General features: G+C 40.1%; 1 protein-coding gene across 10 annotated transcripts in view; it reads left to right on the forward strand.

Moving 5' to 3' along the window:
• Window positions 1-27,053, forward strand: part of by (focal adhesion protein tensin) — a 553,251-nt gene that overhangs the window by 424,750 nt on the left and 101,448 nt on the right. For all 10 annotated transcript variants that reach the window (XM_072303044.1, XM_072303043.1, XM_072303048.1 and 7 more), the window contains 3 exons: window positions 14,328-14,525; window positions 16,974-17,146; window positions 25,975-26,124. In XM_072303044.1, coding sequence (XP_072159145.1) covers window positions 14,328-14,525; window positions 16,974-17,146; window positions 25,975-26,124 — 521 coding nt within the window. The remainder of the gene's footprint in view (window positions 1-14,327; window positions 14,526-16,973; window positions 17,147-25,974; window positions 26,125-27,053) is intronic.

The following is a 27,053-nucleotide window of genomic DNA, read 5'->3' on the forward strand; positions in this document are numbered from 1 at the left end:
GGAAAACTTTTCATTTTCCTTCCAAACCAACTGATTCTCCACGTACTTCTTTCGTGGAATATTCGATGACGTATATTTCTAAGTCAAATGGAAATGTTAATTTTTCAGTGTGCATCACTGAAATATTAAATACATAGTTGCTGCATTTAGTACATGAAACATGATTTATTGACCTGTCTACGTATGATTAGAGCATACACCTGTAAAATTTGCATAGTCATCGGAGCATAGGTGCATGCATCACCGTAAACTTTTTTTTTTTTTTTTTTAAATTTGCCCTCATGATTTCGTTTATTAAAACCTTCCCTTCGTGTTGCCTGCATCATCCCAGCTGCTAACTAAATCTGTTTAAGTCACCGGCATCCCCAGCTATTACGCTCCTCGAGGAAAGTCGTAATAAATCAGTGGACGCGTCGAATTATGTAAATAGAATCCGGGTAATCTGGCGTTTAGGCGCTGAAAAATTGATGAGTGCCAAGTACTATCATGCTGCCCGCGAGCGTAAATACGGATTTTACTCGAGGGTCTGTCGGGGAGCTTAGCTAGGACCGCCCTCGCTGCTAAGCCCACCTCTCGAAATAATATTTAAGTTTGTTTTGTTGATGTTCACTACGGATGCAATTGATGAATCGGTCTACGGTGGCGGTGGCGTCCAGGAGAAAATAAAGGGAAAATGGGGAGACCACCCGTCGTCCGGCGCATGCGCATGCCTTGGATAGACTTGCAGCAGTTGAAGTTCATTACCCCACTGTTGCCGATTTGCTCTGTTTTTCGAAACTTGGGATTTAGATAATGACACACTAGAAAAAAAAACACTTTGGATTTAGATTCCAGACTCTTAAAAACATCGACAAGAAAAAATACTCTTGATTCAATCAGATTTAAGCTTAAATGGATTACATTTTGCAAAAAGGAACCACTATCTTGGGCTCTCCAATAAAAGCACATATCTGCTTAGGGAAACCAATGGCATGTATGTTGTTTCTAAAATGGGGCAGAAATAGTGGTTCCTTATTGCAAAATGTAATCCAAATCAAGAACCAAGCCTCTTAATTTGAGCGGATTTCCTTTTGATCCAAGCAAAAATCTGATTGAATCAAGAGTATTTTTTCTTGTCGATGTTTGCAAGAGTCTGGACTCTAGATCCAATGTGTTTTTTTTCCAGTGCAAATTAAAATGTGTTAAGTGTAATATTGGGAGGAAAATACATCCTTGTTTCCGAACATCTCTTACGTAAAATTGAATTAGTGAGAAGAAAAACACTTCAACTCAAAAAAAATGAAAATAATCAAGACACACAAAAACTGCACAGTAGGTGAGAACTTAGTCTGAGAAAAATATTTTTGGTGCCGAAAGACAAGTACTTAAGGACACTTTAAAGGTCCAAGCTGGAACAGATGCGGTAACTATGATGACCTTTGAAAATTGACTGTCTTTAATGAAAATTGGGCGTTTTCGAGTTATCGAGTGGTGTGTTTTTGTTCTCACTGATTCAATCATTAATGCAACCAATAAGTAGTAGAAAATGAATCAGATGCTTAATTCAATCAGTTGATTTCAAATTTTACAGTAATTGGTTTCCAATGGCTAATTTACTTTTGGACAAAATTCAAATGATTTTCATCATTAATTTAAACATCCAAACTAAACTGAAATAACTTACAACCAGTTAGATTCGCCTTCATTTTTAGTCGATACCACACAACGACTTCGGAGTTCGAATAGTCGCATCCCTTTCTTTCATTCATCCCAAGAGAGTAAAGAGAGTCGCAGCCTTTAACCAATACGATTCGCCTTCATTTTCGGATGATACCACGTCACGACTCCGGAGCTCGAATAGTCGCATCCCCTATTTTGACTCATTCCACTTCTAATGGACCAAAGACAACCGCAGCCGTTAATTGGTTTATATTTTGCAGTTACTTGCAGTTAGGTGGTAAAGTATGTTGACACATCGTGAGCTATAATCACCGTTGATTTTGACTGTGTCGTTCGACGGAAAACTGCAGTATTAACATCTAGATGTTGCCAATTTTTTCCGATAGCATAAGAATTCTCTGGAGAAGATATGAATTACTCTCATGTTTGAATTATTCAGAGAATTTTAGTCACTCCGTAATGAAAACTCTCTATAACTTCACAGAAAAAGAAATCGCGATTCTTTTAAGTTGATAACCTTTTCTTATTCTCATTTAATTTTTTCATTAATAGTCGATTCTTATAGAGTCCAGTTCTGTTCGAGGCCTGACCGATTCTATTTATTAGCTTGATCGAAAATTTAAGGCATGTTTAAAGGGCGGAGCCAAATTTTACCATTCCAGGAAAGCATCAATAACTTTCTTCAGAAACTAACATTGTGTCGAAAAACATATGACAACATTCAAATGCTTTTACGGCATTTCTCTTTAGCACGGCATCGAAGTATAAATATTAAGAACTGGGAAGCCATCAACGCTCGCATGATTAAGATGAACCTAACTATGCACGGTCACAGAGTCACTGTTTTGGGGGTATACGGGGTCAATGATGATGCTACCATCGCACTTAAGGATCAGTTTTTCGAAGAACTGGACGAGGAGGTAGTGAAGGTAGGACCTGGGAGAGAAGTCCTTGTGTTGGGAGATCTAAATGGAAGAACGGGATCCGGGTTAACAGTAAAATCGTTGGCCCGTTCGGTGAAGTTACAGTGAACGACAACGGAAGCCGCATTATCGACGTTTGCGAGCAGAGGGAATTAAAAGTATTGAACGGGTTCTACCAACACAAGGATATTCACAAATATACTTGGGTCCAACCTACCCGCGGCTTAAGATCCATCATTGACTACGTGCTCGTTAAACAGGTAACAAACCTGAAGATCCAGCAGGTGAGGGTATGTAGAGGACTCTCCTGCGGTAGTGACCACTATTTCCTCAGAGCGGATGTAGCCTTTCCCGCTCGTGTGTCGCAGAACGATCAAGGCGACAATCAACAACCGGAGCGACAACGCGTACATCAAGTTCAGTACAACATCGATAGCCTAAAGCACCCGAGTGTCAAGGCTCTGTACGCAAAGCGCCTGGATGAAAAGTTAGGAGATGCATGCGATGGCAGTACGGAAGAGCGGTATGAATTCATTAAGAATTGCGTTCACTCGGCGGCAGCGGAGGCCCTGGGGGTTTCTGATCAAAAAAATGATAACAGAAAACCGTACTGGTGGGATGCGGAGGTAGAGGAGGAAATAAATTTGAAAAGGAATAGGTATCATCAGTTTCTCTCTTCCCAAAAGTTGGATGATAAAATCATGTACAGACAGGCTCAAGCAAGAGTCCGTCGGGTAATCACTCGGAAGAAAAATGAGGCTTGGGAAGAAAGCTGCATGAAGATAAATACCTACCTTGGAGGCCGGAAAAGTACGGAAGGCTGGAAAGTGATCAAAGGGTTGCGACGGAATAAAATGCGCGACATCATATCTCCGATACCAATTGACAAGATGGAGGACTATTTTAAAGATTTATTAACGGAGAGGCGACCCGAGTTTCAAGGCGGAGTCATAAGCACTAAAGAAGATTCCAACGTGGAGATCCAGCTCCAAGATGTAGTGAAGGCTGTGAGGGAGTTGAAAACTCGCAGAGCTCCTGGACCTGGGGGTATACCGGCGGAGTTGATAAAATGGACTGAGTTAAGCAGAAAGGAACCAACCCACATTTTGGAAAAAATTGAGTTATGTGTGGTTTTGAACTCAACCACTGCTCTACTATCTATCGCCGAAAATTCAAAGTTTTTGTTGGAGCAAATTTTGCAGAAATTGAACTTGAAGTTTATCTTTTACATTGAGTCTTATGCAGGAGCTTAACTTCAAACCTCTTTTTCTCGGTTCGATCCCGATGTGGCTTGGTTCCTTTCTGTTTAACTCCGTCCAAATGTGGTACCGGTAAACTATTTGAACATCTGAGGAAACTTATGCAAGACTGTTTGCATGGTTCCGAAATACCAAAGGATTGGAAGGAATCTTGGATTACTCCCAGTCATAAGAAAGGTAGTAAGCAAGATTGCGACAACTACAGAGGTATATCGGTCACAGGAACCTTGAGCAAGGTCTACGGTAAAATTCTCAAGGCAAAGGTCGAAGAGGTTTGGAGCGGCCAGGAAGCCGAAGAACAGGCTGGTTTTAGAGCCGGTAGGTCTACCGTCGACCATTTGTTCACCATTACCCAGGTCATCGAGAAGAAAAGGGCGGTCAGCCAGGAGCTGCACTTGGTGTTTGTGGATCTTCAGAAAGCTTATGACAGCGTGCCGTTAGTGAAGCTTTGGGAAGCCTTGGAAAAAAGGGGTTTTAGCAAAGGACTTGTGGGGGCAATTAAATCATTTTATAACGGGACGATAGCAAAAATTAAATGTCGTGGAGAGTTGTCCGGAGGTTTTTTCGTCACAAAAGGGCTAAAACAAGGCTGTTGTTTGTCACCAACACTATTTAAGGTATACCTAGAGCACGTTTTAGAGGAATGGAAAAAGAAGGTTGCAGGAATGGGCGTTCCACTCCTTGATGGGCAGACCCTTTATACTCTATGCTTTGCCGATGACCAGATCGTTGTAGCTCAAGATGAGGAAGATGCAGATTACATGACGCGGAAGTTGGTCGAAGAATATCGGAAATGGGGCATGGACGTTAGTGTGTCCAAGACAGAGAAGCTGGTCGTGGGAGCAGCGCATCAACGGCAAAGCATAGAGCTTGAGGATGGACGGCACATCGAAGAGTGTGACGAGTATAAGTATCTCGGTGTTTGGCTCGATCAGGATGGAAGGATGGATAGAGCAATTAAGGACAGGATCATCCAGGGCAGGAGAGCCATCGCGATGCTGAACGGGGTGCTCTGGGATCAGAGCATCTCAAAGGCAAACAAGCACCGGATATATGACGCCATCGTTAAAAGTATCGTGCTCTATGGTAGTGAAGTGTGGCCTTTGACGAAAAGAACGCAAGAAATGTTGAGGGCAACTGAAATGGATTTTTGGCGGCGATCTGCCGGCATTTCGAGACGGGACCGTGTCCGTAATGAGAGAATTCGCCAGGTGATGAAGGTTGAGAAAGATATCGTGCACGACGTCATGTCCAGGCAGTTATGCTGGTATGGACATGTGCAAAGAATGTCGGAGGAGAGGTTGCCCAAACAAGTTTTGGATTGGGTACCACCTGGGAAGAGGCGACGGGGACGTCCCGTAAAGGGTTGGCGGCAGGGCGTTGACAAAGAGATGTTGCGGTGTCAGTTGCCCGATAACCTCTGGGAAGACAGGCATATGTGGCGCTTGGGTGTCGTAGAACGCCAGAGTGCGTTATAAAGCGACTTTATATATATATCGAAGTATTCCGATTCGTTTCCATTCCCGCATCACCTTACGTCGTTACGGCAACAGGGCGCAGTATCATGCGACAAACATTGGCCAGCTTTAAAGTTCTGCATTGCATATAATATCGATTGTGAATTACAGCTGAACTCTCCAAGTCGGGAAAAAGATCTTATCTGAGATATTTGAGCCATGCAAAACGTCGCATTCTCTGCATGCGCAAATTGGACAATAAATCTTTCCGTAATTGGGTTGTATGCACGTCTCATTCCCTGAGGTAAATAAGGGAATTGGTCAGTCAAGTCTCTTTTTCGCTCCAATTTTAGTGAAACAAGGGCGTCCAATCGATTTGACTTCAGTCGTTAACGTTGATAAATGGTGTGTAAAGTTTTCAGAATGCACGCTTGTCTTGGGTCCCAGGAGGTGTCAAAAAACGGAAGTTGCTGTAGCTTTACATAAAATTTTAAGGGCGGATTTTGGAGAATCAGATTTCATATGAAATGAAAACACTGCAAGGCTTGTCTCGAAATTTTAGAGAATAGTTACTTTTCCAATCGTTGAAGGTTTTTTCCATTCATTTTACTTTTTTTTTTCCCGGTGTGTTTATTTAGCATCAAATCATTAGTTTCATTTCCAAAAGTGATAATCTACTCCCTTCCCCACCCCTTCTGGCAACCCATTGGCTCAAAGAGCATAAACATCTAGACCGAATTAAACAGAATTTCACACTTGGAGCAATCTCAAATCATTTCCAATGTTAGAATTCGAATCCAAACGAAACTAAACTAATTGTCAACCAATCAGATTCGCCTTCATTTTTGGAAGATACCACATAGCGACTCCGGAGTTAAAATAGTCGTATCCTCTCGTTTTATTCATCCCACTTTCAAGGGAGAAAAGGCAGTCGCAGCCGTCAACCAATTTGATTCGCCTTCATTTTCAGATGATACCACATTATTACTCCAGAGTTCGAATAGTTGCATCCTGTTGTTAGGCTTTTGTTCTATCTTTTTCAGCCGTGTGAGAGGGCACGTAGAATCGCATCGTGCCGTATTTTGGAAAAAAATGAATGATTTTGAATTGAACTCCTGGTAAGCACGGAAAAAAAATAATCCACTATAAAATTTAATCAGTGACATCATGTAATAGATAAGAAATCAGGAAATGAAATGACCGTAGAGGCAATTCACATAGAAAAATAACATAGCAAGATAACGTTTGAGACCGAATAAAACGTGTGCTTTGCATTGAACCGTCGCACAATAGGACGATCCATTGGGAGAGGTTAAACATGGAATTGTTGACTTAAACTGCAAATTTTAATGTGTAGTTCGTCACATTTTAAATTTTAAGGTGTGTTCAGTATAGAAATTCAACAAGAAAACCACTAAGACGACTTTTAAACGGCATAGTTTAAAATTAAAGAAGAGATAAGTTTTCAAGTTTTTACATGAAGTGTGACGTTTCTTGTTGATTCGCGCCACATTGGAAAAAAAACACAGTGGATCTAGAGTCCAGACTCTTAAAAACATCGACAAGAAAACGGACTCTTGATTCAATCAGATTTAAGCTTAAACCAAAAGGAAATCCGCTCAAATCAAGAGGCTTGGTTCTTGATTTAAGCTTAAATCTGATTGAATCAAGAGTATTTTTTCTTGTCGATGTTTATAAGAGTCTGGACTCTAGATCCAATGTGTTTTTTTTTTTTTTTTCCAGTGCTGTTTATCGATACTTTTCCATAGGTTTAAACGGCCGATCAATCGATCAAGAGTATTGAATCAAGAGTATTTTTTCTTGTCAATGTTTATAAGAGTCTGGACTCTAGATCCACTGTGTTTTTTTTTCCAGTGCACTGTGCGCCGCGGCGCCGAGGCAGGACGAAAAGTTTGAAGCTCGCGTTTGGGTACAAAAGGCACCTCTAACGTTTCAGGATGCTACCCAGTTTCCGGTTCCAGATTACCTTCCTTTTTATTATTCTATCCAGAGCTCATATCCTACAACGTGTTTTGACTTCCGTCCTATTGCTGCGTCGTTTGTCGTGAAGAGCCTTTTTTTTACTTCTTTCTTTTTTCTATATCTATTTAAGCACAGTATTTGTACGGGCACCGCAGCGGGGAGGCTGCGGTGGTTACTTTAATAACCGAATGACTTGGCCGCAGCCAGGATCTTTTTACTCGCCCTCTCTTCCTCTCTATCCGAACCAGGTAATTTAGCAGCTGGGCACGAGTTCCAATGTAAAACAGTATATCAATGAGAGAAAGATATATAAAATGTTCAATATTTTGTCCGCGCAAGCATGTAAGGTAAGATTTATATCCACCCTGCGCATAGTTGTATATGTTGGAGGCTAATACTCAGTCGAGTGCCCAAGCAGTTGAGCAAAGGAAAATCTACACATTTTCCATAGGAAGGTCTTGATTTTTGAAAGTAAACATTTATTTTAAAAAAACGAACTTGCGAGTGCAGATTCGATACCGGTATCAAATGTGATATTTCTCTTCTTAAAAAATCCTGCCTTTATTACGCTCAATTTGTTTGTCGAATTTTCCAAGTAAGTTCTTTAGTCCGTTGATCAGAAATGTGATCTCGAAACTCGATAAAAACGACAAGTAGCTGCAAATGTTGAACTAATCGATGGGATACATCTCATGTCTTTCCGACACCAAATATGGCGCCCATCGAATCACATTTTTCTAACAGTGCGGCCAAAACAAACATCCAAGCATATTTGTTCGCCCTTTTCTGCACGTCTGTTTCATAACCCTATTCGCATCGAATCAAGACACTTGAAAAAAAAAAAAATCAAATTACTCCGCTCTCAATCGATGTGTTTTCCTCCGATGAATCTTTCAATCATCAAGGAAAATCGAAGGACCGTAAATTATAGTTCGCTCTCGTGGCGCGTGGGTGAGCTGTCATCGCGCCTCCGACGTAAGCACGTGACTTATTCCGTAATGAACTGCGTCGTCCGTATAACTCTATGGTCTCCAGGGCTCACGAGAAAATAGAGTTAAGCGTTTAAGTCGGCGGTGGAGGTCAGCCGATGACTCGTTAATCAAAAGCCGTGAACGTGCTCTGGAAGCTCTCAGCGTTGTATAAACGCGGCACTGACAAGTGAATCAATTCGAATGGCCAACAGAGCTGTTGAGACTCAAGTGCGGGCGGTGGATTACGGCGGCCGGAAAAAAACGAAACGGAATTCTCGTCATTAAAATACGCTCAATCATAGCGGGTTGGCGGCTCGGCGTTTCGGGATTCGGGACTCAAGTCCAAGGGTCTGCGATGACGAGGGGAGCGACTGCGACTGGACTGCATGTCCAGGGCTGCATTGGATGCTGTCCGTCCGCCAGCGCGCGTTGACCGTCGGAGTGTGGTGTTGCCCAATTTGTAAAAGGAAAACAAAACTCATTGGTTTAAGATCTGGCTTTTCTAGAGTAGCCAAAAACAGATAATAGCATGGCTTTGAGTGATGACTTAAGTCCACGAGGACCTTAGGAAAGGAACCTTAGGGCAGTTTTAGGAGATTCATTTTTGGTAGGTTCAGTAAAATAATCAGAAGTCAAATGTTGATGAAAAACATTCTCTTGTATCGCATAGAGTAATTTAAAGCGGTTTTATTAATTTTTTTGCTAGTATGGGGTTTAATTGTGCATGACAAGCCAACGATTTTGAGCCCCAAGCATGATCGACCAAAATCTCAACAACCTCGTTGAAACAGCTGAATTTTTTTTCTACTGCAAACTTCAAACCGTCATAACCTGCAACTAGTTTTGATATATTTGGATCACATTTAGCAGAAAGGAACCAAGTCATATCACCCATTGCCAAAATTCATCGACTAATTTTTGTTTACAGAAGAACTTTTTCTTTCCTTTTGACAATTTCAGAAAAGAATCCGTGCAATCGGTTTTTGAATAAAAAAATTAAGGGTTGGATAAAATTTGGCAATGGCTAATGCGACTTGGTTTCATCTTGCTTCACGCGCGTCCTATTTGAGTCTTTTTGTGCCCAAGTGTTCGTTGAAATGTGTAAAATGTGCACTGGATGGCAACATCGCGGTCAGAAGTAAATGTTTTCGGTGCTTTCTTTAAAATCAATCACCGCCAAGCTGCAGCGTCTGCGGGGGCGCCCATACCTGATCGGGGAGGAACAAAGACTCAGCGAAAGCATCTGGTGGCCCCACTTAACGCCCTTGTCAACTCGCCTGTGTAGCTGTCATGCTGAGGAAAAACACCCCATGAACCCTCATGTGTAGCCAAATTTCCTTTCACAAAATTCGAATTTTCAGGGAAATTTGTGAATACTTTTCTTCTAATTTTTCAGCGGATTTTATCCGTACTTCAATCCAAAGTACCTGAAAATTTCAAGTGAAGATACTCATAAATTTGCTTCGTAGTAGATATTTTGTCACGAGGAATTTGGCAACCTTCGAATGTTCATACGACGTTATTCCGGCTACACAGCACGGCAGTGTAGCTGACTGGCCGTACACGCCGCTCTATCTAATAAATATCCGCTCACCCTCACCAATGACCAACTTTACGTCAATCTCAATCATCGGTACCCTTGTTTTTATTTGTACCCTATTTGTGTTGTCCTAACCTCCGGCCGGATCGTATTGGATAGGTCCGTTTTTGGTTGAGAACAGAAGTACCTACAAAGTAGTCGCTGAATCGTCAGAAAAATACAACGCGCAATTAAGTCCCGAGGATAATTTTTTTTTAAAATTAAAACAAAATTCTAAGTTATAAATATGTTTCCAAGATTGCTCGCACAGACTTTGGTATTAAAACAGAGTAAATGTGCATAACCTCATGATTTTCGTAAAATTTTCACGGTAATACAAGCAAATAATATTTATTTTTCTCCATTTTTTAATCTCACTGTTTGTCCAGTGATTTTGCATTTATAAAAATAAGATAAATTGTGATGTTTTAGCTGAACCAGTCTGTTTATAAACTAATTTTAAAAAATTTTGAAGGGAGATTTCTAAAATTGGGTGTTAGTGCTTTTCTCCGTAAAACAGTAGAGTAAGCTCCAGTAACCGTTCTCTCAATAGGAGAGAACGTATATTATACTGCCGGGCTAAGGAAGAACATAGTATGTGCCTGCAGAGGCAAACGTTGCCATATTCCCCTCAATGAAAAACGAACTCACTGCAAAGAAAAATTTCTCAAATTTGTAGACGATTTTGTTCGCAATTTCATCTAAAATATCAAGGACAAATATGCACAACTTCCCTAAAAAATACATGTTTTATCCGGGAAAAGGCATCTCTCAAATGTTCATACTGCCATGCTAAGGAAAAACGCCGTATGAACGTCCGTCAGTTGCCAAATCCCCTTAGATCAAGTACGAATTTTCAGGGAAACGTACGAATGATAAACGTTCAATTTTTCAGAGAGTTTTCTTTTTAATTAGATCCATGTCATCTGAAATTGTCTCTGGAAAATATTCATAACCCCCCTCAAAAATAAACATTTAACAAAAAAAAAAATTTGGCACCCCTCAAATGTTCATTCTGCGTTTTTCCTCATATCAGGACGGCTGCACAGTCTGAGTGAGCCGGCAACAATCGCTCAGCGCCGGTTCCCAGAACGTGTTCGTTATCGCAAACGGCAACAATATTTTGTTATATTAAAATAAACATGTTAAATGAAGCCACGACTCGCGAGTCCTTTGTCACGCTTTCAAGGAGCCCTCGACCCTGATCGAAACGACCTAGTCATGCTCCTCAACCTCGGATCCAGCGCCTAGGGACAAACTCCGAGGGGAGCCGATGAATAGACAGATCCCAGAGTCGGACGCCGGGGATTACCGCGCTATCCCTGGGTAATAACCCTAATTGGTGTGTTAACCTTTGAAATCAAATCCCGGCGAACCTGCTCACTCGAAAAGATTACGAAAAACCCCCAGGGATCTTCTCCGCTCATTGTCTATCCCCGCAACTTTCGCAGGGGATTGAGACCGAATTTGAATGCTGCCGTGCTAAGGAAGAACGCCGATTGAACATTCCAGAGTTGCCAAATTTCCTTTGATACAATGTTTGTTTTAAAGGAAAGTTATGATTATTTTTCTTTGAAATTTTGAGGACCTCTAGGTTCAATTGCAAGCCAAATTATCTGAAAAGCTGGAAGAAAAATATTCATAAGTTTATCAGGAAATTCGTGTTTTATCAAAAGAATTTTGGCAACGCCAGAAGGTTCATACGGCGTTTCTCCTGCGCAAGGCAGAATGGACCTGATGCTTACGATAGAGTTAGAAATTAGCCGCTGTATTATGCTGCTGTGCTAAGGAAGAACGCCGCATGAACATTCGAGAGTTGCCGAATTTCCCTTGATAAAACATGTAATTTTGACGACATTTCATGCTCATTTTTCTTTGGAATTTCAGATATTTTTAGTTTAAATTGCGTACGAAATTGTCTGAAAATTTTGGGGAAAAATATTCACAATTTTTCCTGTAAAGTCGGTTTTTACCGGAAGAAACTTGGCAACTTCTGAAGACTCATACGGCGCTCTTCCATAGTACGGCAGTATAAACGTCGATTCCCTCGAACGCAAATCCAGATTAATGGAATCGTCGCTGACCCCAGACCTTCAACCCTGCAAGATGCGGGGCCTTCGTATGAGTTTTAGATTATAACTTGGCATTCGAGCCTTTTTATGCCGCAGTCAAGTCGCAATCTTGCATTGAAAAATGATGCACTTTTCGATTTTGAAGCTCTCGGATGCTTTGTGATTACCTATTTCAGGGTGTCTTCATCATTTAATGGTTTAAATTTTTATCGTAATGATATTTCTTTATCTTGATACCTACAATTGCTTGATGTACTTGCGGGAAAAGTAAAGAAACACTAATAGGCCTTGGCCTAAACACAAGGTCTTGACTACAGAGAATCTTCACTTATTTTCTTTTCAAAATCCCACGTAGAAAACGATTTACGTACAGAAAATTCGGAAATTAACACTTGAACGAAATCTTAAGAACAGCTCCCGACACGCCTCGGTAAACAAATTGTTGTAGATTCGACAAACACCAATGGGTCACTAGAAAAAGTCTTGACTACAGAGAATCTTTACTCTTTTTCTTTTCAAAATCCCACGTAGAAGACGATTTACGTGAAGAAAATTCGGAAATTAACACTTGAACGAGATCTTAACAACAGCTTCCAACATGCCTCGGTAAATTAATTGTTGTAGATTCGACAATTCTTGACCAACTAAGCTCAACTTGTTGAATTGTTCTAGAGCTTCTCAAAAACCGCAGGCCCACATCGTGTATAGTTCTCACTCGAGAACGAGATCAAAGGACAGTTGTTTTGGGACAGCCTATTCATGATAGGAGATGCACAAACAGTTCTCGTCATTTTAAAACTACCATTAAAATGCAAATCTAAATAATTTACAATAGTTTTCTTAAGTCTTTTAGACCCTAATTCCTGCATCAACTACGAGAAAATACGCTTTGAAAGCGGGCTAGACACCATCAGTGACCTTATGTCCGTATCAATAACAGAGGACGGCATGGTGGTCTGCGAACTAACGAAGAGAATTACTCTTTCCATTTAAATATTCCGCCGACGATTCCCTCGGTAATGCGAAGACACCTTAGGCGCGATCATTGTTATTCTCAACTTCATCTTCGAAGATTGGCTATAAAATCCCGTTTTAATTCCTCGTGAAATTGATCCGTGCCGTATCAAGCGATAAGGTGCTGCTAACGTTCCTGGCTCTGAGTACTTTTTTCAATGTAATGCACCGAGTTTACCTTTTTCTTCAATGTAATGAACCGGGTTCACCTTTTTCTTCAATGTATGCAGCGCGAAAAATATGCATCGTTCTCTCGACCTTTACAGATATTAGATTCTTTAATGAGACAATCCCGCAGGCTGCGCTTGGTAACAGTTTTCAAACCTCAATTGAGGAGCTTGGAGGACAAGGCCCATAAGTGCAGTTTCTGCTATTTCTAGAATTACGTGTTTGAAGTTTCGGAATTACATGGATCCTTATGGGGGAAAGGAAGTTCAAACTGGCTTTTTGATTCTGTAAAATTGGAATTTGAGATTGAATTTTTTACAGACGATACAATTGGCCACTAGACATGGTCCGGACAAGAAATAACGTCAAATTTTTCCTCCCCAAAATATCACGTAGAAAACAATTAATGCAATGGGAATCAATTTCTGAACGAGACATTAACAAGTATTTCAAATATAGATCAAATGGAATTTACACGTCATTTAGGAGTTGATTCTCAGACTCTCTGCTGTGTTCTTCGTCTCTCCTTTGTTGTTCCTTCAGTTCACTTCTTTGTCTTTTTCCTATCGTGACTTGGGCCACTGCCCCTCAAAGCTTTACGTACAAGTGAACAATTAATAAGCTAATTGAGATAAAACAATACTCCCAACATTTTAAAGGATACACATGTTGCGCAGCAGGCAGAGATACATTTCATGAACTTCATAAAATGAAAGTCAAATTCTGTCCAATTTCATTTCATGAAATTTTGTCAAATTTTCTCAGCGAAATGAAAGTTGTTTCTAAAATTTTCCCAGTAGAATGAAATTTCATCTCGAATCTCTGCGTAGTGTTTTAATTTACTCCTTATCAAGAGGCCCCTTCCGCCGTGCTAAGGAAAAACGCCGTATGAGCCTTCAGGCGTTGCCAAATTTTCTTCGATAAAACACGGATTCCCTGGTAAACTTATGAATATTTTTCTTCCAATTTTCAGAGAATTTCGTTCGTAGTTTGAGTTGAAGTTCCTGGAAATTTCGAGGCAAAATATTCTAAAATTTGGCAACTCTCGAATGCTCATGCGCAGTTCTTCCTTAGCACGGCAGCATTGGAAGACCACATTCGTGCGGGTCTAAAAATTGCAATCATGATATTCATTTGGGATTCAAATGTGTTTTCTGGTGTTGGTGAGGATGATATTTGTCTGGAGTTTCGTTGATGATTCGTGTGAAGTTTGGTTGATGATTTTTGGAATTTGTGTTTCAGACGAGGATGACCAGCGGTGGGAGGAGAGCGGCGCGGCGCCCTCGGGACCAATCCGCGATGAGCGGAATGGACCTGACGTACGTGACCGAGAGGATGATCGCCCTGTGGTTCCCCGGGGACCTCCCCCACTCGGCCTTCATCGCCGGCCACCAAGAGGCCGCCACCATGCTCCAGGGCAAACATCCTGACAACTATATGGTAAAATCAAGACCCGTCAACTCTCACTCACAAACGCTTAGACCCCCATCTTTATGGAACCTCGTCCAATTCCACGTCTCAACTCCCGTGTCGAGGAATAACGACGTATCAGTAGCGTGGCGTGTTTTGCGATCTATCGATTTTCCCCCATTTGAAGCTGTGGTAAATAATCGATTGTTAAGGTGTTCGCTGCGAACACCCTTTTTTCGATACTTTTCTATAGGTTTAAATGACCGATCAATCGATATATCGCACAGCACGCCGCGCCACTGCGACGTATGAACCATCGAATGTTGTCAAATTTTTCCGGAAATATGGATCGCATCTAGCAAAAAGAAACCAGCACAATTATAGTGTTTTTAAAATGTTGCTTTTTCATAATTATCTAAAAAAATCTCCTAGAATGGCAAATAGTTTTTGCTTCCCACCAAAAAAGTGTTAGTTTCAAAGGAAAATAACCGTTTAAATTGTAATATTTTACACAATATTAAGTATTTTTAAAAGAAAACAAGAATTGACACGATTTTGATAACACTGCAATCTCAGAGGGTCCTTTTTCTAAATGCGATCCATACATTCTTGGTCTGAAAAAGAATATGCCAATATGCCCCGCAACAGCGATGAGGGCCTTTTTCAAAAAAATTTCGTGGGGGGCCCTTATTCTGAAGGGGGCAAACCCCTTGCAGCCGGCCAAGCCCCCCTCAAAGCAAAATCCTGACTACGTGCCTGTTTCAGAGCGATCGGGCTCATACACATTCATCAATGTATTAATTTTCAAGAAAAGCTATGTATAATTATGAATATTTTTAGATGATTTGCTTGATTTCAGTGCGAATCAAATATTTCAACAGGAACATTTGACGACAAAAAAGAACATCATCGGTACCTAAGAGATGAGTGCCCATAAGGCTTGCAATGCTGCTAAGATCGACTGTGCAATGAAGATGTAAATACTGCTGACCAATCCAAAAGTTCTTATAAGCTCTGTCCCCAAACGAACTCTGAATTTCCCTCATTTGGTGTGAACATAATTTGGGTGTAAAATAGTTAATTTACGTCCAAATGGTAACGACACTACTCGATCTCATCAATATTGCAAGAAGCACAGGTCATTTCACCGAGAGTTTTCTCATGATCCACAAGTTTTCTCGGAAACTTATTTTTTCGGAGGAAATTCGGCAACGTTTGAGTGTCCACATGACGTTTTTTCCTAGCACGGCAGTATATCTCTCCCTAATCATTTCGTATGTCCTGCCCCCTAGATTTCATTCGAATGTTTCTATTAATTTTCTCCTTGCTTTTTTATTAATTTAGTTCTTCTCACGTTCCGGTGATTTCCTTTTAAGTCCTCGCACACTGTTGCCGCTTAGTTATCAAAACATCCTATCTCACTAATTAGGTTCTGTCCGTCAGCGGCGTTTTCTAACTAAAAAATTATTTTTGTCTTATCTAAAGAAGGTGTCTCAAAATTTTTTTTTTTTGAACTTGCAAAATGATATCGCAGCCTGGCTGCATGAAATGTGCAAGTTTTCTACGTGTTCCGTTTCTGAATAATTAATTTAAATTGTCTAACCTGGCGGCTATGGGATGCCACATCCTTTCCAGGATCCTTTAATTCTCGTGAAACGTCTAACAGTTCGTATTCATCGTCCCACACTCCTCCCGCCTAATCTTAATTGTTTTATAACAACTGCATTTATTAGTATGATGATGGCGGCGGTTCATAATTGAATAACTATGATGCGCCACGTATTGTCCGCGTGGCGTGAAAGGCGTTCATCAGAATCATGAGATTTATCATCCTCCCTCGTTTCTCGCATCTGGAGATCAAAGTTGACTTGCCTCCGAATCATCATGCATTAATGGGATTTAATATCTACCTCTAAATTCAATTATACGAGTACAAAGTAAAAAATATAAAATGTTTCCTTGAATTCCCTCCCTTTTCTCTCTCTTCGGGTCACGGGGCAAGGTTTGAACTAGAAAAGAGACGTATCATGTTTCCTCTTCAGAATCTTAACATCGAGAAGAATTCTTACAATGGGAAGTTCGGAAATAACTTTCAAACAAGGCATCAACAAGTATTTGCGGCAGAGATCTAATGGAAGTTAGATCACACAAATGACATCATTGTTTTTGATTAGTTTTAGTATTCTATCAGCCACCAAATAATACTATTTTCAAAGATTCTCAAAATTCCAAAATTTTGTAAAGTTGTAACTTTCTGAGCGAGTCCTAAAGGTCGTAAAAGAACCCAGTGACACGCTCTCCTCAAGAGTATTTACCTTAAAGCACGGCTCATTATTCAAACGACCACAGGATAAGGATACCCTCAGTGGCGTCTTATTTCCATTTTAGCAAGTGAAAGGTGTCCGACGAACAGCGTGTTTCCACATGTTGTCATTTTAACTTATCGAGCGGTCCTCAAGGAACATATGTTTGTTTCAGGTTTTCAATTTATCAGAACCTCGTAGGAGTGTTAGGAGTCATCACGACAGGGTCACCGAGTTGGGGTGGCCCCCCGATCTGGCCCCGTCATTAGAGAGACTCTGTACCGTCTGCAAGCAAATCGACTCCTGGCTGGCAGGCAACCCGGCACGCATAGCCGTTCTCCACGCAAGGTACGTTACGTTATCCGCATTCACATTTCTGACATCATTCAAATTCATCTGTTAAAGACACATGAAAACTTCAAAAATAGCTCATGTGAAAGAGAAACGCGGAGGAAAACAAATAGTATCTCTTTTGAAGCTTTTTCGGATCATTAGCGCAACCTCAAATTCCAGTTACAGTCTTAATATTGTATCAAAAATTGGACCGAGTTTATCAGAAAGGAATCAACCCACTTTTTCGAAAAAATTGAGTTAAGAATGTTTTTCAGTTTCACTAGCCGTATATTTTCTCCTGCTAAAAACGGAAAGTCTAAAAATAAACTTGTTTTTGGTGAAAATGGGGGTTAAAGTTTATTTTTTACATTGAACCTTATGCAATAATACGAGTAAAACTTCCTCTTTTTCTCAGTTTCAACTTAATGTGGGTTGGTTCCTTTCTGATGAACTCAGTCCAATTATTACCATCAATTTTACTTGTACTGGGCCACAAAATAACTTAAAATTTAGGTTGGGTCTGAACTTAGTCACTAGGATTTTGAGGGCTACGTTTTCTTCTTTTCTGAGAAAGGACTTACCCGTGCTAAAAAGAATCTCTGGGCGTATTCTATACTTAGGAACTACTGTACTTAAACGGAAGAAAAAACTTCAAAAACACGCATGACTTACTTTAGACTGGAGATAGAAGGATTTCTCTAAAGATTACGTCAAAAAGCCATAGAGGCCCTTGAGATCCCAATGGATCCCCATGGGGATTTTATGGGGACCTATGGAGATTTCATAGTTACATTAAAAAAAGGAGTAGCGTGAATCCTCGGTTAGTTCCAAAATTTTCCTCTCCATTTTTATTGAAAATAGCTCATCAAGCAGGTAATAATAAAATAGTTCACGAAACTAATAGCACAAAGAACAGATCAAAGACGAAGTTTTCAGAAACTCGATTCAAACGGTGAAAAAGTGTAATATTTAGAACTGTCATTTAAGCCGTAATTTTGAGCATTAACGATCCATTTAGAAAGATTCAGGATGCGTCTTAAGACGACGTTGAAAATACGAAATCACCGGTAAAATTCAGAAATCTCATCTGGAGCTTTCAAGTTCGAGCAAGGTGGGGTCCAAATAGAGGCAAGCTCGATCTACACATATTCTTGTTTCCCTGACAGAAAAACGTAACTCAATTCCAAGGTTGCAAAATTTACTTCAATGATCACTTTTTCACCCCAAAATGTTGGCGCAACTCCTGTTTAAAATTTTGCCTAATTTCGTTCGCAATCCGTAGTAAAATTAGAGACATTTTCCGAGAAAAATTCCCGAGGGTCTCCGGGTAAATTTACAAATTAGGAATGTAAATTTGACAACGTAGGAGTGGAGTTACGTTCTTTCGTTCGGAAAACTGGAAAACGACGATATTTCTGTTCTATTGTGAGCCTGATTTATGAGCCTTTCGGCCGTGCATCCAAGAGGCAATCGACGCAATAATAAAAATCTAGGAGCGACGCGCGGAGCCGGAAGGGGTGGGGGCTTGGAAAGAGGGGGCACGCGGGGAGCAGGGGGGCTCCTTAAAACACCCGAGTTCAGTTCATTTGTTTCCATTAGGGCATAAAAATGGAACGAAAACGATACGTGGATTTGCATAGGCGGCTCCGCCGAGGCCTAAGGTGAGACCTGGCGCGCGGATGTCAAACCGCCCGGAAAACTATATGTACGTGGAAAAAGACACGGTGGAACAATAATACCACAGTGAAGTTTAAAATATGTTTTTTAATTGTCGCTGAAAACAATAAAATGTTTTAGTTTCGGGGGCGTCTCTTGCAAACGGGGAAAAAGCGAACATCGCAAAAAAGACTTCGAAACGTTTAAGCAGACGGTACACGGACTTTATGTCCACTTTTTTCCGTCCACAGACTTTTCTCCACAATTTTTACGTCCACAGTTCTAAAGCCCACACTATTGTTAAGTCCATTACTTAAACGTCCACTAAGTCAAGTCCACAAATGTAAAGTCCACTAAAATCAAATTCGAGCGTTATATTTTAGTCCGTGTGTAAAATTATATTGACAATATCGAAATGAGAAATTAAGAGAGAATGAGTCGTTGTTATCGTAACTCATATTTTAAATGAAATGTTAATTTCTTCTTTTGATTCATCTTTTCAAATTGTCTTTGGTAAATACTTGGTTTCATTTCATCCTTGAAATTTCCGATGTAAAATATGCCTTAAATGCACATTTTTTTTTTCCCTTTCTTTTTTTCTTTTTTTTAATGAAATTGATTACTTCATTTTAAAAACATTTACATTTTTAAAACGTGGTAAATAATTTGTAAAACCTTTTCCAAGCAATGGCATCGATATGAATCTCAATGAGCCGTAGTTCGATGAAAGAAACTATACAAAAATTAATAAAAGAGGAAAAAAATTAAGAAGCACGCAATTTTTTGTTTTTAACTTATTTGTACATCGACCTCCTTGAGTCAAATACGTCCAATTTTGAGCTTTTAGTTGCGCTTACACCACACAGCAGCACAGTAAAAGCCCAAAACATAAAATAATAAATTTGAATGCTTTGGAAATCATTAAATTTGAAACGGAACCACTATTATATTTACTAAAAACACATTATATTTTCCAGCAGTACATATTTCTTTTTCATCAGTTTAAAAGGGAATAATCAATGCAGAGAGTGCAAACATTTCAAATTCATGAGTTGAAAAACGCTGACTCCGCGAGTTTAAATATTAGAGCCTAACATAGAGCGGAGCGGCGTGTTAGCAGCGCAGAACGCGCACTGACGCCTACAAACCTAACGGGATACTTCACGCATTGCGCAACGCGTGAAGTATCCCGTAAGGTTTGTAGGCGCGTGTCACGCTGGTTGCCTTTTAGCTTTCAGCAACTATTTCGCGTCAGAGGCGTTGCACAGTATCCTACAAGATTAAAGGCGCACGAAATAACTAGTCAAAGAGGACTTTCAATTTTGACTGCATCTGTTGCTGAAAAATGTTTTATTTGGCATTGGAGCGTTTCATAGGCTCCCGCTTTGGTTTTCATCTTATCATATCCGCACACTGTACACATGAACATATGTTTTTATCTCTCCTAGAGTCTGTTCTCTTTCATGACTTGATTCATGAATGAAATGTTTTCAAGAGTGAAGGTAGTAGTAGTATGCATTTATTTTTGAGGTGGTTCCTGTCATTTTAATGAGTAGAAAAAATTGTGGACATAACATGTCCACAATTTGGACAATTTTGGACATATTCATGGTTGGACATTAAATCATGTGGACTTAATAAAGACTGGACTTAACGTTTAGTAGACATAAATAGCGGTGGACATTTATTTAATGGACGAAAGGTAGGTGGACATAAAGTCCTGGAAGCAAGCAGACTTGGGGTGACATAATCTACGCCTTGTCAAATGTTTGAAGTCGTGTTTTAATAATTTCAAAATATTTAAAGCGTTGGAAGTCACCAGGAAGTCTCTAAGTTTATAAAGTCTTTTTTTTTTTTTTTTTTTTTTTTTTTTTTTTTTTTTTAAAAAAAACATTTTATACATATTTTTGAAAGGTTTTATGTACTCATTTTCGAATTTCTTACCGATACAACGAGTGATTTTTTCAGATCTTACAATTGTCGTTTAAAAATGGGTTTTCCGAAAGAGTGTTTGAATTTTTCATTTTTCCTCTTTAAAACACCAATGAAATTTAAAAAAGTAAATCGTATAGTTTGAAAAAGGTTTTCTGGAACAAAAAATGCCCGGAAGTTGTTTTCCAAAACTGCCCAAAAACGTTTTGTAATTAATTCTAGAAAAGTTGCTGCTTAAGGATAAAAATAAAACGTCTTCCTACCAATCTTGTGAAGGATGAGCCAGGAGGGTTTTCCCGCGGAATTTCAAATTGGACGGTTAAAACCAGCAACGCTGGCCGTTTAGTGCTCTACCTCGGTCTTTGAGAGTAGGTTCGAACCTCACGCAGTCCGGGTCTGTTTAAGCCGAGCGCAATTAATAATCTTCACGTGCGTTTTTAACGATGCCATCGGCCATCCCTGAAGTCCTAGTCGGCTCACGGCCGAAGCTCAAGCTATAGCAACTGCAAGCTGCACCGGCATACACATGCAGCATGCCCGGCACACCGTATGCCTCAATGCTCCACTTAATTAGGCAAAAACCACGTATAATCGCAAGGTTCTCTATAGAGTTACGTGCTTCTTGCTAGACCTGTGCCAACGTGCCCTTGCCCGGGTATTTCTGGCGCAGATTTGCCACATTTATCGTCGAGTGCTTCCCTGCGCTAAGAACGTCGTATGAACTTTCGGATATTGCCAAACTTTTCCACACTAGAAAAAAACACATTGGATCTAGAGTCCAGACTCTTAAAAACATCGACAAGAAAAAGTACTCTTGATTCAATCAGAATCTAGCTTAAATCAAAAGGAAATCCGCTCAAATTAAGAGGCTTGGTTCTTGATTTAAGCTTAAATCTGATTGAATCAAGAGTATTTTTTCTTGTCGATGTTTTTTAGAGTCTGGACTCTAGATCCAATGTGGTTTTTTTTTCCAGTGCAGATTAAGTATTTATTTTTAAGGTAATTTATGAGTGTTTTTCGTTGGCGGATCCAGCAAATTGGCAACATTGATTTTCCCCCAGTTAAACCTATGGAAATGTATCGATTCCTGGAGGGGCCAGGTGCTCCGAGAAGAATAGATTATTCAACATAGGTTTAAATGGAGGAAATCCGGTGTTGCCAAGTTGATGAATCTGCCTTTGGTGTTTTTCTTCTAAATTTACGGATATTTATTTAAAAAAGTGCGGTTAAGATATTGTGAAAAACTGAGAAGACATCATTCTCACGTTCTCCAGAAAACCGTTGTTTTATTCAAGGAAATTTGGCAGTGTTGAGAAGCTCAAACGGCGTTCTTCTATGGTACGGCAGTGCAGTGATCGAAGATTAACTGGGGTCTCCGTACCGTATGAATCCATATTTGTTCAAAGGAAAAACGCACTACTTCTAAATGAGCCGTGAAGTGCTCGTGTCCTTAAGTACGTCAAGGTCCACCTGGAAATCTACCGTGTTACGAATAACGCCGCATGAACTTTCGGATGTTGCGAAATTTCCTCTGATAAGATAATAATTTTTCAAATAACTTCTCGTGTAGCATCATTGACTATAAAGCCCAATTCACACTATCAAACTTTTCAACCGACATAATTGAACGAGAAGTTGGATGGAAAGTTGAAAGCAAAAAATTTGATTCAATTACTTTTCGTTCAATTTTCAATCGGATGGAAAGTTGAATGTGACGTCTTCCAGTTTCGTTCAATTTTTCATCAAATTTTCGATTTCTCGGGTCGTTATCACACTATCCAAATTTTCATTCCACAAGTTGCATTTAAGAGTTGAATTAAAAGTTTGATAGTGTGAGTTGGGTTTAAAATTCGGCCTTTTAATAAACTATAGAAAAATTGTCAAAATGTACGAGTTTTTAAGTAAAATTTGTGTGAAGTTTACGGCAAAAAAATGTATTTGAAAAATTAGCATGGAACTTTTGTTACATTCTAAAAATCCCTCAAATTAATGCTGAATGCAAGAGCAGAAACTCAATATTGCGACATAAAAGACTGAAATCTTATATAATTATTTAATGTTTTTGTTGAAATTCACTAAAATAAGTAAGTGGTAAAATCGACGAAGGCAACGCCCGGTAAAAGAATGGAGTGTCACTCCGTGGAGGGCTTTGGTCGGGTAGGTAACATTGCACTATGTGTCGCAGAGCGTCAGAAAGCGTTGCAAACGCGGCTCTCATGTATTTAAAAATTGGTGGAAAACATGTAAAAGTGCAAGGTTGCATTTTCATGCACAAAAGAATAAAGGGGTTTTTTAACTCAGATATTTTAAAGAGTTTTCTCTTTAAAAGTTACAAGGTTTTAACTTCGTTTAACAGCCATGCAGAATTTTTCGTATCTTCCTCCGATTATTTCCCAGTATCAAATTTATGCAAAATCTAGATTTATGTCTAAATACCAAGAAAAAGTATTCACAATTTTTGTCAAAAAGAAATATTTTTCGGGCGGTATCGGCAACGTCAGAATGCTCGTATGCCGTTCTTCGTTGGCGCGGTAGACTTGGACACGCTGTTTTGCAAACAAGGAGGGCTCCGGCTGCAGACGGTAGGAATTCGTAAAAGTTGCGACCCGTTTAACCTCACGCTTCAGAATATAGCACGGTAGATCAAAGATCCAAGATGTAATGGATTATCGCTAGAGTATAAATTAAACGGAAGGCGATTATATCAGTTGTTGCCAGAAAAAAATGTTTGTATCGAATTTTTTTTCGCACCTATTCCATTTAAACAGAAATCCACTGCAAAAGTTATTGGATCAATAATATATCGATTCAAATAAATTCCAAGGAATGAAATTTTATGAGCCCTAAAATATATCAGTGTGACGATGGAAAAGAAGCATTAGGCTCTATTAAATCAAATGCAGGCAAAAGAATGTGAGCGGAAACCTTCCTGAGCTTAGCATTAAAATTGCTTCAAGTTTTTTTGTTCATTTATTTAACTAAATATAGCTTTTTAACTGTTTTTTCTCATAATTGATATTGTTATGTTTTTTAAATCGTGTCTTATGTTTTTATTTCATGATTATATCGTAATAACACTTGTATTTAAATTAGTCGTTGAACTTCTTCAATCAATTTAAAGGCAGGCAGAATATATTTGGGGCTGATTTGAAACGGAAATATGAATACAAACCTAAACAGTCCGAAGAGTGATGCACTGGAAAAAAAACACATTGGATCTAGAGTCCAGACTCTTTAAAACATCGACAAGAAAAAATACTCTTGATTCAATCGGATTTTTGCTTAAATCAAGAACCAAGCCTCTTAATTTGAGCGGATTTCCTTTTGATTTAAGCTTAAATCTGATTGAATCAAGGGTGTTTTTTCTTGTCATTGTTTTCAAGAGTCTGGACTCTAGATACAATGTGTTGTTTTTCCAGTGTGTGAAATGATAAGAAACAAATAGGCGTCCTTGTTGCTCCACGAGGCAACTGATCCCCTTCATTTTATTTTGTTACCTCCTGTTTGTCCCGTGGTGTTTTATCTGTATAAACTTATCGTACTCAAATGAAGAATTCGCTTTCATTGAGACTCGCCTCTCTGGGCTTGATCGACGCGTAAGTAAAAATTACGCTGGTGTCAGCCCTCTTTTCAGTCCTCGCCGGTCGCCGCTCGTATCTCCTGCGCAAGACGAGGCCTTAAAACGCCTTCAAATACGCTGCATGCAATTTACGTGACACATCGAAATAAATCACGCTTCGCTCGTGAGATAACGCCACTGTTTCCGATCTGTTCGATATGATACCTACGGTCGCTTCAATCGTTCTGCTATTAAAGTCAATGTAGAAACGTTTTATCTAGCCCTAGATTTTTTTATTCATGTGTACCAGGTTGATTCGGCTTTGACGCAGGATCCTAAATTGTTCCGACTCTCTTGCTGAAGTAAAATAGTCAACTTATTAAATTCACTGAACACGGAAACCACGCCGCGGACATCCCGTCAAAACTGATATTTTTGGGCATATTTTCACTATTCTCCGTGAATTTTTAACCATTTTCAAACCATCTTTCTTCCATTTTTTAACAATATATGTTTAAAATGCCAAGTAACAAAGCTTGCTCGTTTTCCTTCGAAAACACACACACACACAACCCAAACTTAGGAACCTCAGTATCTTCGTATCCGCTCCATGTTCACATAGATTGCCGTCAATGCTGACCAGTGCATGCTCTAACATCAATGCGCTGATCCGTTTAAAAGTGTCACCCGTCATTTTACCATGCAGTAATTTATTCATGCAGACCAATATAACAGTTTGATACTCACGTCGAGAGTGGTGGGTCAAATTAATGGCATCACCTAGATTTTGGGTACGCATCTACGTACCGGCTCTGCCGGGATTAGTCTCAAGCCTTTTGGAGGGTGGGCCTGCGGAATGATTATTGAAATTAATGGACTAAGCAATCGACAAGATAAAGGGAAAATGAAAGGGTATAGACTGAGGTAGAAAATAATGGGCTGACCAAAGGGTCTCCCTTGGGTTGCCGTTGATAGTCTATTACTTACCTTCTTAGCCCATTTCAACCGTCTGCTTCCACCATATATTGTTTTGTCTCCAGCTTTGTCTACCAATTTCAATCAATCAGCCGTAACTTACCGAAAATCTGAATGACGCCATTTTAGGACCCAGCACTGCGGGCTGACTGTTGAAATTGATAGACAAAGCGATAGACAAAGAAGACAGAAAGGATATGGAAGGATCCTATTCGTGGGAGCGAGTGGTTGCAATGGACAGAGGAGGTAGGTAATAGACTACGTAATGGCAACCCACGACAGACCCGATAGTTAGTCTATTATTTACCCCCTTAGTCTATAAGAACCACCCATTTCAACCAATAGGATCGCTCCATACTCCTCATGTCTTCTTTGCCTATCGCTTTGTCTATCAATTTAGAAGCTTTCCGGAAAAAAGGGCACATACCTAAAAATCGCGTAAGAGAAAAATGTATCTTAAGTGTCATATCATTACTTTCCGGTCACTGATGATAACTTACATCGCAGCTTGGACTCCCGATTTCGAACGTAAGTCACAGTCAGTGGCCATAGAATAATGATAAAAACTTCAAACGCATTTTTCTCGAACGCGATTTTTTTCTATGTGCCCTTTTCCCGGAAAGTTCCTCATCAATATCAACGATCAACTGGGGTGGTTTTCTTTTGTGGAATATTATCCGAGATGATGCTAATTTCATTTGTTGTTTCTGAATGTTTCCAGGGGGAATAAGGAGCGCATCGGCGTGGTGGTAGCCGCGTTTGCGCACTATTCCGACATTTGCGGAGGCCCCGACCAGGCCCTGGACCGATTCGCAATGAGACGGTTTCTAGATTCTAAAATTGGCGATTTGGAGCAGCCATCGAACCGCAGGTAAGAACTCACGCACTCGTCCATCAATTTACAGCTCCGAGCCGGTCTCCCCGTTTTTTCATCTCCGCTCCGTCTGCGTCTGGACCTGGACGAGGACGTGGCATCTCTCTTTTCCTGCGTTTCCACTTCCGCGAACCACCGATTCGAGTCGACTAGCATCCGCGACGTCTTCTCATCTCGCCTTTTTCCGAAACCGGTCCATCAGTGGCGTGGCGTGAATAATCGATTATCGATATCTCGCCATTTGAAGCTATGGTAAAGAATCGATTACTAAGGTGTTCGCTACGAACACCCTGATAATCGATCTTTTTTCATAGGTTTAAATGGCACAACAATCGATAAATCGGAATTCACGCCACGCCACTGCGGTCCATGCTCTCGTTGAGGACATCAGTCGCAGCTACACCTTCGACACGTTGCGGCTGAGACTTGGACGAACGGACACAGGCTCGTCGACTAGTCTGTCCATCCCCTGACCGTCTTCTGTCCGTTGTCGCGGTTATTCGATCTCCTTCGACCGAGCACTCTTTGACGGTGGGAACTGACCAATCGAGAATTAGGATCAGAGGCGGACCCAGCAATTTGGCAACGCCGGAATTCTTCCATTTGAACCTATGCTAAATAATCGATTCTTGTCTGAGAACCTGGCCCCTCCAAGAATCGATGCATTTACATGGGTTTTTTTGGAGAAGAGACAATGTAGACAATTTACTGGATCCGTCAATGATTAGGATCGGATGATGGACCAGTGTAAAATCAAAGACCGTGCCGACCGAAAAGAAAATTTCGACTTCATTCTGCTCTAGGAATAACTTTTTCTAGCTTAATGCCCGTAAGAACGCTTATACGCACGGGAAAACTAACGGCACATATGTTGCTTTAAAATGAGTCAGATATGGTAGTTCAGGACAAACTGTAAGCATTCTTTG

Source organism: Bemisia tabaci, chromosome 7, assembly GCF_918797505.1.
Source record: "Bemisia tabaci chromosome 7, PGI_BMITA_v3".
Taxonomy (NCBI): Eukaryota; Metazoa; Arthropoda; class Insecta; order Hemiptera; family Aleyrodidae; genus Bemisia; species Bemisia tabaci.